Source organism: Ursus arctos, chromosome X (genome assembly GCF_023065955.2).
Source record: "Ursus arctos isolate Adak ecotype North America chromosome X, UrsArc2.0, whole genome shotgun sequence".
NCBI lineage: Eukaryota > Metazoa > Chordata > Mammalia > Carnivora > Ursidae > Ursus > Ursus arctos.
Window position 1 is genome coordinate 37,848,393 of NC_079873.1, and position 14,415 is coordinate 37,862,807.

Below are 14,415 nucleotides of genomic sequence, written 5' to 3' on the forward strand. Positions count from 1 at the left end.
CCCATCCGATTTCCCCTAAATGTGAACATCTTACCAACCATAGGACAATTATTAAAACTAAGAAATTAACATTGAATAGATCTTAACTGGGATTTCACCACTCATCTCACAGAGAAGGGGAGAAGCAGCCCACAACAGCTGGGAACTGGCCCCTTGGTGGGGCTCAGAGCTGGCTTGGCCGTCACCTCGGGGCCTCTGTGTTCTCGAACATAAATAATCGCTCAGATCATGAACATCAAACAAGGGCACTCTGTGACCTCAACAAATCAAGACAAACCAAGGCCACGCTGTACTCATGTCTGGACACAAACAACAGCACGGACATTGTGGAACCCCAAATAACCAAACGTCCCCCTACCCTGGCTACGATGAGTCTCTGCTGCTTTACTAACTACAGTGTTAGCTTGCTTCAGCCCCCCTGCCCTAGAGGTAAGATTTATGGAGGTGCGCAGTCATGGATTTACCCCCACTTGTTGACAGCATCCAATCCAGAGCAAAGGCCCACTCCCTCGAGCCCTCCTCAAACTCACCTAACAAGCTCTACTCCTCTACAAAGTCCTTTCTGCCCCCCTCTCCCTGAGACATCTTATGGCGCTGCGTGGTGTGCATTTCCCCCGTTGCCATTAGCAATAAACCCAACCTGTTCCACTTGGGTACGTTTTGGCCGGTGGGTATTGACACCACTGATGTCCCTTTTCTGGGCCAGGATCCCATCGAGGACCCCACATTGCATGTAATTCTCACACTCCCAGTCTGTGATAATTCTGTAGTCCTTCCTTACTTTTCATGGCCAACTGTAGGATGTCCCTCAATTTGTTGGGTCTTATCTCATGATTTGATTGACGTTTTGCATTTTGGGCAAGAAAACTACAGAAGCGATGCTGCACCCTTCTCAGGGCATCATCTCGGGGGGCACACGATGTTTCTGTCACTTATCACTGCTAAGGTGGACCCCGATCGCTTGGCTAAGGTCGTGTCTGCCAGGTTCCCTCACCATCAAGTTACTATTTTTCCCTTTGTTCTTACGGAGTAGACTCAGGACAACTTTGAGTTGATGCAAACGTCCTGTGTCTCCTACTTTCATCTGGTTTTAGCCCCCACTGAGGATTCTTGCCTGTAATAGTTATTAGTGTGGTGTTGGCCAGGTGGTGATGTCCCACTCCCATCGTTTCTTCTACACTTATGAATCGGATTTCTACTGTAATGAAGAGCTCTTGCCTCCCCCACTTATTTACTTATTCGAGGATTTATATCGGTATGGTCTCATAAGCATTGATTTTATTTATGGATTATAATCTGTGACTATCACTATTTATTTTGTAGTTCAGATTGTCCCAGATTTGGCTACTGGGAGTCCCTTCAAGCTGGCTTCTGTGCCTCCAATTTTTTGAGCATTTCCTTTCTTTCTGGCAGCACAAGATTATTCCAGACTCATCTTTTGCTTTCCTAGTCTTGGAATCAGCCATTTCTCCAAAGAGCTCTGGTTTCTTTTACTGGAGAAACCCAGACCTGGACACCAGGGAGTGGGGTGTCGCTGCTTATAGGCCTTCTCAGAGACAGAGCTGGGAAATATATTTCTAACCCTCACGTCTGTCTTTCTGTATCTATCCATCTGTGTATCTATAGCAAAACCATGTGTTTTTAGTGATACCTCTAATTCCAGTCCAACCTTAGAGGTTTCAAGTTTGCTTTCCCTCTTTCCTTGTTTGTAACTCCTTTCTCCAATGGTAAGACGCCTGTCTCTCATTATCCACAATATATTTACTTACTTGCTCAACTCTTAAAATAATTTTGGAACAGCTGACCCACATCGTAGGAAAAATATTTACTAACTAGAGCACAATTGTTTGTGCGTGGTTCTCTGTCTCCTCTCTCTTTCTAAGTTGAGGTGAAATTCACATGGCACAAAATGAACCGTTCGAAATCGTGCGCGCGGTTCTTTTTGCCTTTAGCCTTATACTGTTGTAGTCGAAATGCTGACTCTTCAAGTTACTTAGGCTAGTTCTTCGGTGTGGTCATCTTACTCATGTGTCCCACAGTTAGGTCCGCTCCTTATCGTGTGTATTACACCTTAGTGCAACCCGCATCCTGGGGGATCTTAATTATTTATTTGTGGGTTGGGGGAAGCATTTCCGTGGTTCTAAGAGTCAGATTTGTACAACAAGGTATACTCAGAGAACGTTCATTCCCTCTCTATCCCTACCTCCACTCCCATTCCTCTCTTCTTTCCACCCCACTCCCACCACACCCTGTAGGTAACCAATCTCATTAGCTTCTGGTTTATTCTCTCTTTCTCTCTATGTATGTATTAGATAATATTTTATATGTTATATATATTTTTATATAATATGTATTTGTATCACAAGTGAGCAGATACATAAATGTTTGCTTATAGTCTTTCTTTTTTTCTTATATGAAAGGCGGCATCCTCTAAATACTCCCGTGCTTTGCACTCATGTTGTCCTCGTTCAGCTCTATATCTTGAAGACCATTCCGTGTCAGTTCATAGAGATTGTCTGCATTTGGTTGCAAAGCTGCATGGCACGCCATTTTGTGGAGGTATCGTGGTTTATTCAACCACTCTCCCACGTATGAGTATTTAGGTTGTTTCCAGTATTTTCGATTACAAGCAACACTGCAATAAATAACTTTGATGCACTGACTTTTGCGACGGGGGCTGGTGCAGGATCTGACACCCTAGTGGGACGGGGGTGCTCCCTCTCCTTGTCTGCTCCTGCAAAGGGGGCGGGGCCCCTTGAACTGGTTGCGCAGCTCCCCTTCGCTGGCCCGTTCCTCTCATTTGCCTTTTGGAAGGTCATCGTACCTGCAAACTCACGGCCCCCTGCCTGGGCCTTGACCCTCCCACATGTCGTGCAGCTGCCACTGTTCTTGAGCAGCGCCCTCAAGAGCTGCAGACAGACCAGGAGCATACTGTGTGCACGTGAGCCCCGCTGCGCCAGTATATGTGGGCAACAGGCCTGAACTGGGCAGAAAAGGCACCTCTCCGCGCACAGGCCGTGAGACAACAGCTTTCAACGGGCCAAGATGGCTTCCGCATTGCTCTTCAGTACTGAGCACGGATGGGCTTCCCGAGGCTCCCGACATCACCTGCTTGAGGAAGCAGTCCCCTCTGAGCCTGGGGGAGGGCTGGGCTGGGGAGGTGAGTATAGTGGCTGCCCAGCTGTCATTCATGATCAAGCCAGAATCTGGTTAGCAGGAGGGGTTAACAGTGGCCCCAGTCAGACGGTCTACCCGCCTGCGGCACCCTGGCTTCCTTACTGGTCCTCTGGGCTGGACCAGAGCCTTGGGGGCAGAGATGGGGGGCCCCCCAGAGCCTGCAGCACTCTCCTTGGCTCTGTGAGGAGCCCTTTTGGCTGGGAGACCCTCTGTTCTTGCCCTACGTTTGCCTTCAAATACCGGATGCGTACAGGGGCCTGGCTCTTGAGAGACATCGTGTTATTGAAATAGGACAGTAACCCTGCGAGGGTAGATCCTTCCCTCCCCATTTCATGCAGGCTCAGAGAGGTTAAGCAACTTGCCCAAGGTTACACAGGAACCTGCCGAATCGTTACTTGAAACCAGGTCTGTCTGATTCCAGGGCTCTTTCCCAAAAGAACACAAATCCAACAGAGTGTCGATTGATTTATTTAGCAAACCATTTATTTTTTAACCCTAGAGGAGACGTTCAGGTCAGGCTCCCGGAATCCCCGATGGGCTGAAGTCAGATGCTACAGGGGAGGAGTGGGAAGCAGGAGACCGGAAAATGGGCACTTTGAGTGAATCGGTTGAACCAGTTTCCTCCTTCAAAGAGTTGGACTTGCCGGCCAGGCTGTGGTTAGACCCACGACGTTGTGGCTGCAGCGGGGGGAGGGTGTTCTCGTAGATCAGTTCCTTTGCCACAGTGGTTCGGTGTTTTGGATGCGGCCTCGGGTCCCGCACCTAGTCCCCTTGGTGGTGGAGGTCAAAGGAGGCGCCAGCGAACCCCAGGAACACCGCTCAGGTGAGGAGTTAGTGTCTCAAGCTCCCAGGGCCAGCTTCACGGGCACGCAAACCCTACGCAGTCTCATGGGGCCAGCGCTTAGTTTCACGCTCTGTTGTCTGGCCAATCTTTTTTTTTTTTTTTTTTTAAAGATTTTATTTATTTATTCGACAGAGAGAGAGACAGCCAGCGAGAGAGGGAACACAAGCAGGGGGAGCGGGAGAGGAAGAAGCAGGCTCATAGCGGAGGAGCCTGATGTGGGGCTCGATCCCGGATCGCCAGGATCACGCCCTGAGCCGAAGGCAGACGCTTAACCGCTGTGCCACCCAGGCGCCCCAAGTTGTCTGGCCAATCTTAAAAACAGGAGGCCCCACTTTTTCTTTTTTCTTTTTTTTTTTTTTTAAAACAAGTTTTGTTTTTTTTTAAGATTTTATTTATTTATTCAACAGAGATAGAGACAGCCAGCGAGAGAGGGAACACAAGCAGGGGGAGTGGGAGAGGAAGAAGCAGGCTCATAGCGGAGGAGCCTGATGTGGGGCTCGATCCCATAACGCCGGGATCACGCCCTGAGCCGAAGGCAGACGCTTAACCGCTGTGCCACCCAGGCGCCCCAGAGGCCCCACTTTTTCATTTTGCACAAGGCCCCCACAAATTAGGTAGCTGGTCCAACAGGCAAAAAAGACAGTAGCTAGCAAAACCCTCAAGGAAGCATCTCTGTCCTGCATCTGGCCAGCGACATGTGTCAGTGTGTTGGGGCCACTGTAACAAAATAGCATAGGCTGAGTTGGGGGGGGGGACTTCTAAGCAACAGACATTTATTTCTCACAGTTCTAGGGGGCTGCGACGTCGGAGATCAAGGCGCCCGCAGGTTCAGTGTCTGGAGAGAGCCCTCTCGCTGGCTCGTAGATGGCCATCTCCTCTCTGTGTCCTCATGTGGCAGGAGGGGTGAGGGGGCTCTCTGGGGTCTCTTTGAGAAGGGCACGAATCCCATCCATGAGGGCTCCACCCTCACGAGCCAGTCACCTCCCAAAGGCCCCAGCACCTAATACCATCACACGGGGGGTGAGGATTTCTACAGAGGAATTCCAGGGAGACACAAACATTGAGTCTACAGCACATAGTATGTGACAAACGCCAAGCAAAACGGCCTAAGGAGTGCACTCCTCGGCCTCAGCAAGAACATTCTTTGAGCACCTGCTCGGTGCCCACCACACTGCTGTGGAGAACGCAAAGGGCCCTCACCCCCGCCATCCGGAGGCTGCCCTCAGCTGGATGGGAGGGTGGGACACAGAGCTCTCTGGAATACCCTGAGGGTCAGCTTCAGATGGGCACAGACCGATGGTTCAGGGGTACAGACAGGGGATTCAGAAAGGGCTCCCTGGGGGCCGGGCTGTCGGGAAAAGCTCTGGGTCAAGGTGGGACTCAGGCAGGATCTTAGATGATGCGTGGGACTTAGTCAATGGAGAAATGGAGCCGTCTGAGCCTCAGCCCCGAGGAGAAGCACGTAACACACTCCCTCCTGGTCTGGTCTGGACTTTGAACCCATCACTATACACCGGACTTGGGCAATATTGCCGGTTGGGTTCTCTCGAAGCGGACGCTAAGACGGGGTTCGGGGTGCGTCTCAGTTTCCCGTAGCTGCCCTAGCAAATGGCTACAAAATGGGCCGCGTACACCAACAGAAATGTTTCCTTCCATGGTTCTGAAGGCCGGAAGTCAAAAGTCAGTTTCATGGGGCTGAGAGCAAGGTGTTGGGAAAGGTGGTCAATCCTCGCCCCTCCAGACCGAGCCAGAAGGCAACCGTCTCAAAGACTCTCAGGCAGCCCAGGCCTGCCCTTCCAGAAGCCTGGCCTGCCCTCCTCGCTGTCACGGTTGCCCCAGAGGTTAGTGCCTGGAGCGGTCAAAAGGCAAACCCCCAAGACAAGCAACCTAGTGGACGATGAGATAGGACTTTTCTTGGCCCGCCTTTAAATGTGAGTGAAGAGGCCCAAACTGGGTAGGACAGGGTGCGAATCAGCAGCCGAAGGGGAAGGCAAGAGGAGCATGGACTATCTCAGCAAGTTGCTCCTCTTCTTGGGCCTCAGTTTCCCCGTCTGTAGTGAGACTTACTAAGTCAGGCATTCTGACCTAAAGGTGGTGATTCAGAGGGAGAAGAGAGGAGGCCGACTAGGAGGTCCCTAAGGGGAGGGGGCTGACAGGGAGGCTGGACAAAGGTCCGAAGAGCCCCCCACTAACGCTTGAGAGGCCGGGGCAAGAATCCACATGGAAGCCCACATACCATGTGACTAAATATTTCAAAGGTATAAAGCAAACTAACAAACTGGAATAAAATACGTTCTGTTGGCTGACCTTGAAAAAAATACTGTTACAATGACCTGTAAGGCCAAGTTCAAGTGAAAATTCTCAGACTCCTTCGATTGCTACACTGGATGCCGCGGTGAGGCCAGAGCTGGCCTGGGCCCCGTCTGTGGCTGCCGGGCGCCGCTCACAGGCCTCCCGCTCGGGGGAGCGGAGCTGGCTGCCGGCCCTGCGCTGCCTTCTGAGATCTGTCTTTGCGGTGAGGCCAAGGCCGTGCTTCCCACGGGCTGTTCCCTGCCAACGACTGAGCGCAGCAGGGCCTTGTGGAACCTTCCTTTAGATAGCACAGATGCCAGTCTTAGAATACCCCCACTTGGGCTCAGACCGGCCATACCTCCTTCTTCCCTTCTATGCAGGGATCTTCTTTAATACGATCCTTGCCTGTCTCACCCTGTCGTGACACCTGCTTCTCAGAGGTCCCAGATGAACACACTGACCCCCAGCCCACTGTTCATCTCTTCTCACCCGGGGCTCCTTCCCACACCACGAGGTGCCTCACAGGAGCGCACGGGACCCCAGGCACCCAGAGTGTGGACGTGTCCAAGCGTTTCCTCACCCCGTGGCAGTGTGGGGAGCACGGCAGGAGGGCTAGTGCAAGGGCACGGGGAGCAGGAAGGGGGCCCCTCTTGTTTGAGTCTGACATGATCCTGGCCAGGGGCCTCGCCTTCCCCCTGCCTTCCCTCCGTGTCAGCCTCCACCTCCATGGCTCTGTCCCATGGGTCCTGCCTGTGCACACTTTGGGAACACCCTCTGTAACCTCCTGCACGTGTCCTTGGCCCTTCACACCCCTGTCTTCTTTCACTGACTCGAGTCTGCTGAAGAACAGAGGACAATGAGGCTCGGCGAGGTCCAGTGAGTGTCCACGGTCGGGTCTTCTGCCGCCCGGCCCCTGGCTTCTCCGTGACGCTATAGCCAGCAGGGGCAACCGCACTGTGCGGCACAACTCCCCTCCGGTTGTCAGCGTGTTCCTTCATTCCCAGGAAATGAAGGTGCATCTCTCCGAATGTCTGACCCGCCTGGGCAAGGGAGGGCCAGGGACCTTGTCCCCTGGGGCCGGCAAGGCTCCAGCCCCTCAGAACTTATCATTATACTTGCAGTCTGGGTAGCGGTAGGCGAATCTGGGGTCACAGGTTCTCAGGGGCCTCAAGATGTCCTTCAGCCGGCTGGCGGCCCCAAGGACTTCGGGGTCGGGGCGGGCATCCTCCCCGCACTGGTCAAGTGCGCTGTCTATCTCCTCCTGCACGGGGGAGGGGAACTTCCGCTGGAGGAGTCGGGGCAGCAGCTGCCGACAGACGAGCACCAGGCTCTGCTTCTCCGGGATGCCGTAGCAGGAGGGCAGCTCGGCCTGGCAGCCTGAAAGCAGGCAGCTAAAGACGTCTTTACTTTCTCCTGCCCCAGCGGCTGCTGGGCTGCCTAGAAGAGAGACGGACAATATTACACACCCTACGACCTGTGCTCCTTGCGGGGGGGGAGGGGGTGGTGGAGGGGGGGAGGCACCACTAACGGGAATCGCTGGATGAATGTTTAGTGTCCTAGCATCTCCTGTCACCAGAGGATTTAGAGCTTGGGGACACAGTGGTCCCTGCTGAGGACAACACGGGAGAGGGGCTCTGTGCTATGGCAGGAAGAGGCCGGGGCCCAGAAAATACGCCGATCCCTGCCGGAGGTTGGGTTTCTAACTGTAGGGCTCGCACCCACACCGCGATTGTCTCCTTGATTATTACGGAATGAATGGACACAGGAACTCGCTGGGACCCGTCATCTGCGCTTGTGGGGTGCAACGTTGGGAGAAACAGCAGGCGATGGCAGAATATGCATTCAGGGGGACCAGCCAGGCTGCCCAGCACAGGGGTTTCTGTAGCCCCAATATTCTGCCATCAGCCTCGTTTCTTCTGGCTCTGATTCTTCTTAAGAAAGGCAACTCAGGAAATGAGTCGGTGCGGTTCCCCTGGTCTGTCTTCGGAGGCCTTCTCATATCAGCAAAATCAGAGATCAGAGAAGAAAATCCCCTGTCCTGTGCCTGGGCTCAGCAAACGCGGTCACCACTAGAGACAGGGATGTTCGAAGAGTTCTAGAACCCTGGCTGAGCCTGTGTAGGTGGGGAGAAACCCGATTCATTCACATACCACATTCGATGCCATGCTTTTTAGCTGGAAAAGTTTAGAAAAAGCGAAAGTACCAAAATGGGTGGCCCCGTGTCCCAGGGAATCAGCCAGATAGGCACGTTTCAGATAAAGGCTAGAAGCTTCTGAGAGAGAGGTTCTGCGAAGGCGGATCCAGAGGCCCTGCGTGTGTGAAGGGGGGGCAGGGCAGGTGTCCTGGGTCACACAGACCGCAGGGGACACCAGCAGCGCCCTGAGGGTGTAGGCGGGGCGGGGCCGCAGGGCACAAGGCCGCCATGGACAAGGTCAAGGCGAGACAGAGTCGAAAGGGGGAGGGGGACCTTTTACGAACTGGGACTGCTCTCGCGGTGAAAGGCCCCGGGGTGCGACCCTCGCCTTGGCCCCCCCATCACCCCTCCCTAGCTCCTGTCACCCTGACTTCCCTTCTGCCCGCTGCTCAGCCAGGCCCACGCCGGGTACCTTCCTGCCTGTCGATGACGCCCAACGCGCTGGCGTCGCGGATGAACAGCTGCCCGTTGTTCAAGATGCCAAACGTGCCCGCGTCCACGTGGGTGAAGTAGAAGAAGTAGTTGAGGTCGTTGGTCCTCAGGGACTCCAGGACCCCGAGCAGCTGGTAGGCCAGGTCGGCCGCCTGGTCCGGGCCGGCGCCGTAGAAGTCCCGCAGCGGGCTGGTGCTGGTGCTGACGGCGAAGCGGCCGCAGGAGCCCAGGTACTTGGGCAGCGGCCAGCCCTCGGCGCCCGGGAAGATCTGCGAGCGGGGCGGAGGAGGCGTCCGAGCGCGTCGGGGAGCCGCCCGCCCTGACCCCGCTCCCCCGGCCTCCCCCCGGGGGTCCTCGCCGGCCCCCCTCCGGCTCCAGAGGCCTCAGCCCCTTGTCCCCTCTTGGACCGGGTGCCCCGCGCCCCCTTCCTTCCGCTGTGGATGGACGGCTCTTCCTTCCTTCCATGCGGCCCATGCCAAAACCACGACAGTGGCCCTTTGGGGCTCGAGTGTTTTGGGAACCAGGGCACTGGCTCTGGGTGAATCTGCCTCACTGAGGTGCCTACCTATTCACAGATGCCCCCCCCCCCCCCCATTTCTGGAACCTTCTGACTGCCTGACACTGATCTCAGGAAGCACACAGCCCTGGTGGGTCTCCTTTGTGTCCTCGTGAGAGCACCACATTCGTGGATTTCCGAGACGGAAAAGGAAGGAGGGAATCCTGGCTGCTGTTTTCTTGACTGTTCATGGAAGCAGCTGTATTCTAGAATGGTGTTTCTTTAAACGAGGGGGAAATGACAAACTCTAAGTACCACTTTTTTTCTTCTTTTCCTTCTTTAAAAAAAGGAAGAAGAAGTTATCCCCTTCTCCGACTATTTACTGTGGTCTTCTGCCCATGTTAACCCACCCACCTGTTGTAAAGAACCTTTCTTGCTTCCCCTGACCACCCAGGACCTCTCCCATCAAGGGCGGCGGAGGGAGGGCCCCGGCCCCGGCCCCCTGGCGGGCTCTGCCGGCGCAGCCCAGGGTCATCCCGGGGTTGGACAAGGGGGACAAGATCCCGGTACTTCCCGGGTGGGGGGCCCAGGGGGAATGGAGGGACCCGGCCCAGGCCTCTCAGGAGTCCGCTGCCACCACCGAGGTTAGAATGCTGGGAAAAGGAGACCCCCCGAGAGGGACAACCAGCAATTCCTTCTCCTTCTCTAAGATTTAAAATGCCAGGGTTACTAGGCAGGTTTTAGCATATGGACCTTGCAGTCAGACAGCTCTGGGTTTGGGTCCCATTGCTGGCATTAGCTAAGTGACTGTGGTCAAGTCACCTCACGTCTCTGAGCCCCACCTACCTCAACTGGAAAAGGGGACAATAATATTTCTGTGGGGTTGTGGAGTTGTGATGTAAAACATTCAACACAAAACCCGGTACACAGCGGGTGCTCAATAAGTGAGAGCACCTCATTGATTGTATATCACTATATATAATAATTATTCATATATTAATAAATATGCATTAGATGGTAAGTTATATATTAATAATTATATATCACATTATATTATTATTAATATATTATATAGTTTATATATTACATATAGTTTATATAATTATACATTATAATAATAAACTATATATGAATAATAGTATAGATTATTAATATATATTATAGTCATATATATTATATATTGTAAATCTATATTATATTATAATTATATATAATATATAATAATATATTAATCATATAGATTATAATGTATATAATAATTTTATAAGTTATGAATCTATAATCCATAATCTTTAATCTATATAATCATATAGATTATAGTATATATAATCTATATTATAATACATAATCATATATTATATATATGATTATTACATAATATACATTATGTATTACATATATTATAGCCTATATGATTATTATATATCATTTTCTATATATCATATTATATTATATGTTACATATTATGTTATATAATAAATATATAAGTTATATATTATATAATTATATATAACAAATAATATATAATAATTAAACATCATATATTATATATAATAAATAATGAATGAAATAACTAAATAATAAATAGATTTAATCAATGATATAACTAAAATACATAATGTAACAATTAATATATCAATGATTATTGATTATGTATAATTAATAATTATATACAATTATATTTAAAATTAAATTAGAATGATGAAATTAATAATTATGTAACTAATTGTGATAATAAATATTAAGTGTCTTTGTTGTGGTGTCTTCCTCCTCTACTTGCATCTTCTCCCTCTCCTTTCTTTCCCTTTCCTTCCCCCTCCCTCTCCTTTCTCTCCTCCTTCCCTTATTACTCTTCCTCCTTCTGCTCCCCCTCTCCCACCTCTCTCTCCCTCCTCTCTCTAGCCCTCTTCCTTTTCCCACTCCTTCCTCCTGCTTCCTGGTTTCCTTTGTTGCCCACAACGTGAGTGTCCGGACCCTTGGGGTTTGGGGGAAGCAGGTGTGACTGGGTTCCACACGCTCTGCGGATGCTTGCTGACTCGCTAAGTGTCTGTCTCCACGGCTGGATTGGAAGCTGCAAGGAGATGGGGGCCACCATGACTGCGTGGGATCCCCAGGCTCTAGTGCCCCCTCATTGATTTGACCATTCCCCTACTGATGGACATCTACAATACTTCCGTTTCCTCTCCTTCCCAAGTACGGCTGCAGGGCGCGTCTCCAGGTGGTGGCCCCAAGGCTTTCGGTAAAGGGGAAGAGAGCTCAACCCAGGGCCGGCCCCCTTGGAGCCCGAGCCGAAGCCCCTCCCTGGGCGGGGGTCAGGGCGTACCTGCAGAAGGATGGGATGAGCACTGACAGCCAGGGTGTAGAGCAGACGCAGCTTGTCGCGGTCAGTGAAGTGGCCCATGAAGATGCTGCCAGCGTCGGCCACCTCAGCGTAGCGCCGGACCACACGGTCCAGGAGTCGCTGCGACGGGCAGCGCAGAAAGGGGCTGGGCAGGCCCTGCAGGGGGTGGGTGGGAGAGACCCCAGGAGGGGGAAAGGGCGCTGAGCTCTCATGGGGGAGCCATCAGGACAGGGCACTCTCTGCCGGTGGGGGAGACACCAGAGTTGGGGGACAAGATGGGCTTTGTCGGGGAGAGTCCCCGGGGTCAGGAGGGGGGCGTCTGGGCACTATTGGAGGGTGGAGTGTAAGGGGCTGTGCAGGCACTGGCTGCGGGGCCTGGGGAGAGACCCCGAGGGCCAAGGAGAATGGACTGAGCCATCCTAGGGGCGGGGTAGGTGGACCCTGGGCAGGTGGGCGCCCCAGCAAGCACTCAACGAGTTGGAGCACCTGCTTCTCCGGCACCACCGCACGTCCACGCTGCCTCCCCACAGGCAGCCAGTCTCAGGCTGCATTATCAGATCAGCCCTCTGCCATTGACCTTTTTGATTCTGTCCACCATTTCATGACAGTGTCACCACACTCGTGACACTACACACCTGAGTGTCTTCCCATGTGCCACTTCGTTCTTTTTTTTTTTTTTTTTTTTTTTTTTTGGTGGAAGAAGTCATGCTTGCCTCATTCCACATCTTTTTTTTTTTTTTTAAAGATTTTATTTACCCACTTGAGAGAGAGCACATGCGCAGGGGGGAGGGGCAGAGGGAGAGGGAGAAGCAGACTCCCTGCTGAGCAGGGAGCCGGATGCGGGACTCAATCCCAGCACCCTGGGATCATGACTTGAGCCGAAGGCAGACACTTCACCAAGCCACCCAGGCGCCCCCACTTTGTTCTTCTTGGGATAAAATTGGGAGGCACGGACGTATGTTTATTTCCCACGATATTCCACCCCGCCCCTGTACCTTTCTCTGCGCACTGAACAAACACAATGAACCCAACCTACTAATAAAAGAAAAGAAACATAGTTAAAAATAGGGCCCCGGGGCCCAGTTGGCCTGCATTCAGCGCCGGCGCCACACCGACCAGCTGGCTGTGTGACCTTGGAAGAGCTCCTTACAAGCCTCTCTGTGCTCTGGGTGAGGGTGCCAGGAACAGCCCACTGAGAGATCACGAGGCTCCAGAAAAGCTAACAGGTGTAAAATACTAGAACAGTGCCTGGCCAGCAGTAAGCACTCAACAAATGCTGTCTGCTCTTATTAAATTAGAAAAGTCTAAACTCGGGAGGCCTGGGGGGCTCAGTTGGTGAAGCATCTGCCTTCAGCTCAGGTCACGATCCCCGGGTCGTGTCCCGGGGGGAAGCCTGCTTCTCCCTCTCCCACTCCCCCTGCTTGTGCTCTCTCTCTCTCTCTCTCTGTCAAATCAATCAGTCAATCAATCTTGAAAAAAGTTTGAATCATTGAACATTATATCAAAAGCTAATGATGTACTATACCTTGGCTAATTGAATTTAAAAAAAAGTTCATATTCCCAGCACAGAGAATAGCGGGGATAGCCAGGGATAGCAGGGATAGTAAGTCAGGCTTTGTGGGTGAGAACAGGATTTTCAAATTCTAAGAGCCTGGCTTACAACATGACAGACCGAAGCCTGAAAGACGGAGGGCAGAAAGTGTGCCCCCAGGTGTCTGTAGACCGTGTTTGCAGGCTGCCTGCCCGGCGGAGGCGCTGGCCCAGGGAGCCGTGGGGGGTAGGTGGCCAGGGGCGGTCTCCAGAGCCCCGGACACCCGAGCACGGGGCAGGGCCAGCAGCCTGGAGCCCTCCCTCTGCCCAGCCAGCACCCAGGAGGGTGGAAGCACCACTGGGAGCCGGGAGAAGTCTCGAGAGTCTTGGAGGTTGATGAGGGCATGGACCAGTTCACGGGGCAGGATGCTCAACCATCCGGGTCTGCTTGGGACTGAGGGTGTCCTGGAACGTGGAGCTTTCCGAGCTAAAACTGGGAACCCGAGACAGTTGCTCTCTACCACAGGGTCACAGCTGGACCGTGGCCGTGGGCACATCTGGCTTCTCTGGAAGCCAGCGTGGACGCTTGTTGAACCACCATCAGCCAGGTACCCAGTGAGCCCCTGGGCTCCCCAGGGAGGGAGGGGGCTGGTCCAAATTCTGAAGTGACTGGGCATGCTGAAATATGACCGGGGTTGCCTGACAGTGTTTAGATGCCACTTTGTACTCCCCAGAGGGCTGGGAGCACAGGAGTTTAGCTCTGGGAGAGAAGATGAAAGAACATTCCATGCTTGCATCTCTGAGCCTGTGAGCGTCCAGTTCATGGGAGCTCCAGCCTTCGGGAATGTGTATAGATGGGAGGAGAGGGGACGAGCCCACCACGTGCCAGGCAGTGGGCTGCGAATTTCCTATGCTATTGCTCATTTAATCTTCCCAGGCACCCATGGGGCAGGTGCCATTATGAGCCTCCTTTTGCAACCGAGGAATTGGAAGTCTGCTGAGTCTAGGTAAGGGTTGGATTCAGGATTTGAACCTGGTATGGACTGCATGTCTGTTCCCTGCCTCTCCTCCACCCGCCACTCCCCCCCCCCCCCCCCCGCCGCTGCCAA

General features: G+C 52.6%; 1 protein-coding gene across 1 annotated transcript in view; it reads right to left on the reverse strand.

The window, feature by feature from the left end:
* Positions 1–4,353: 4,353 nt before the first annotated feature.
* DIPK2B (divergent protein kinase domain 2B) overlaps positions 4,354–14,415 on the reverse strand; it is a 40,948-nt gene continuing 30,886 nt past the window's right edge. The window contains exons 3-5 of the mRNA XM_026513347.4: positions 11,759–11,932; positions 8,920–9,208; positions 4,354–7,750 (exon numbers count right to left, since the gene is read on the reverse strand). Coding sequence (XP_026369132.1) covers positions 7,410–7,750; positions 8,920–9,208; positions 11,759–11,932 — 804 coding nt within the window. The 3' untranslated portion in view covers positions 4,354–7,409. The remainder of the gene's footprint in view (positions 7,751–8,919; positions 9,209–11,758; positions 11,933–14,415) is intronic.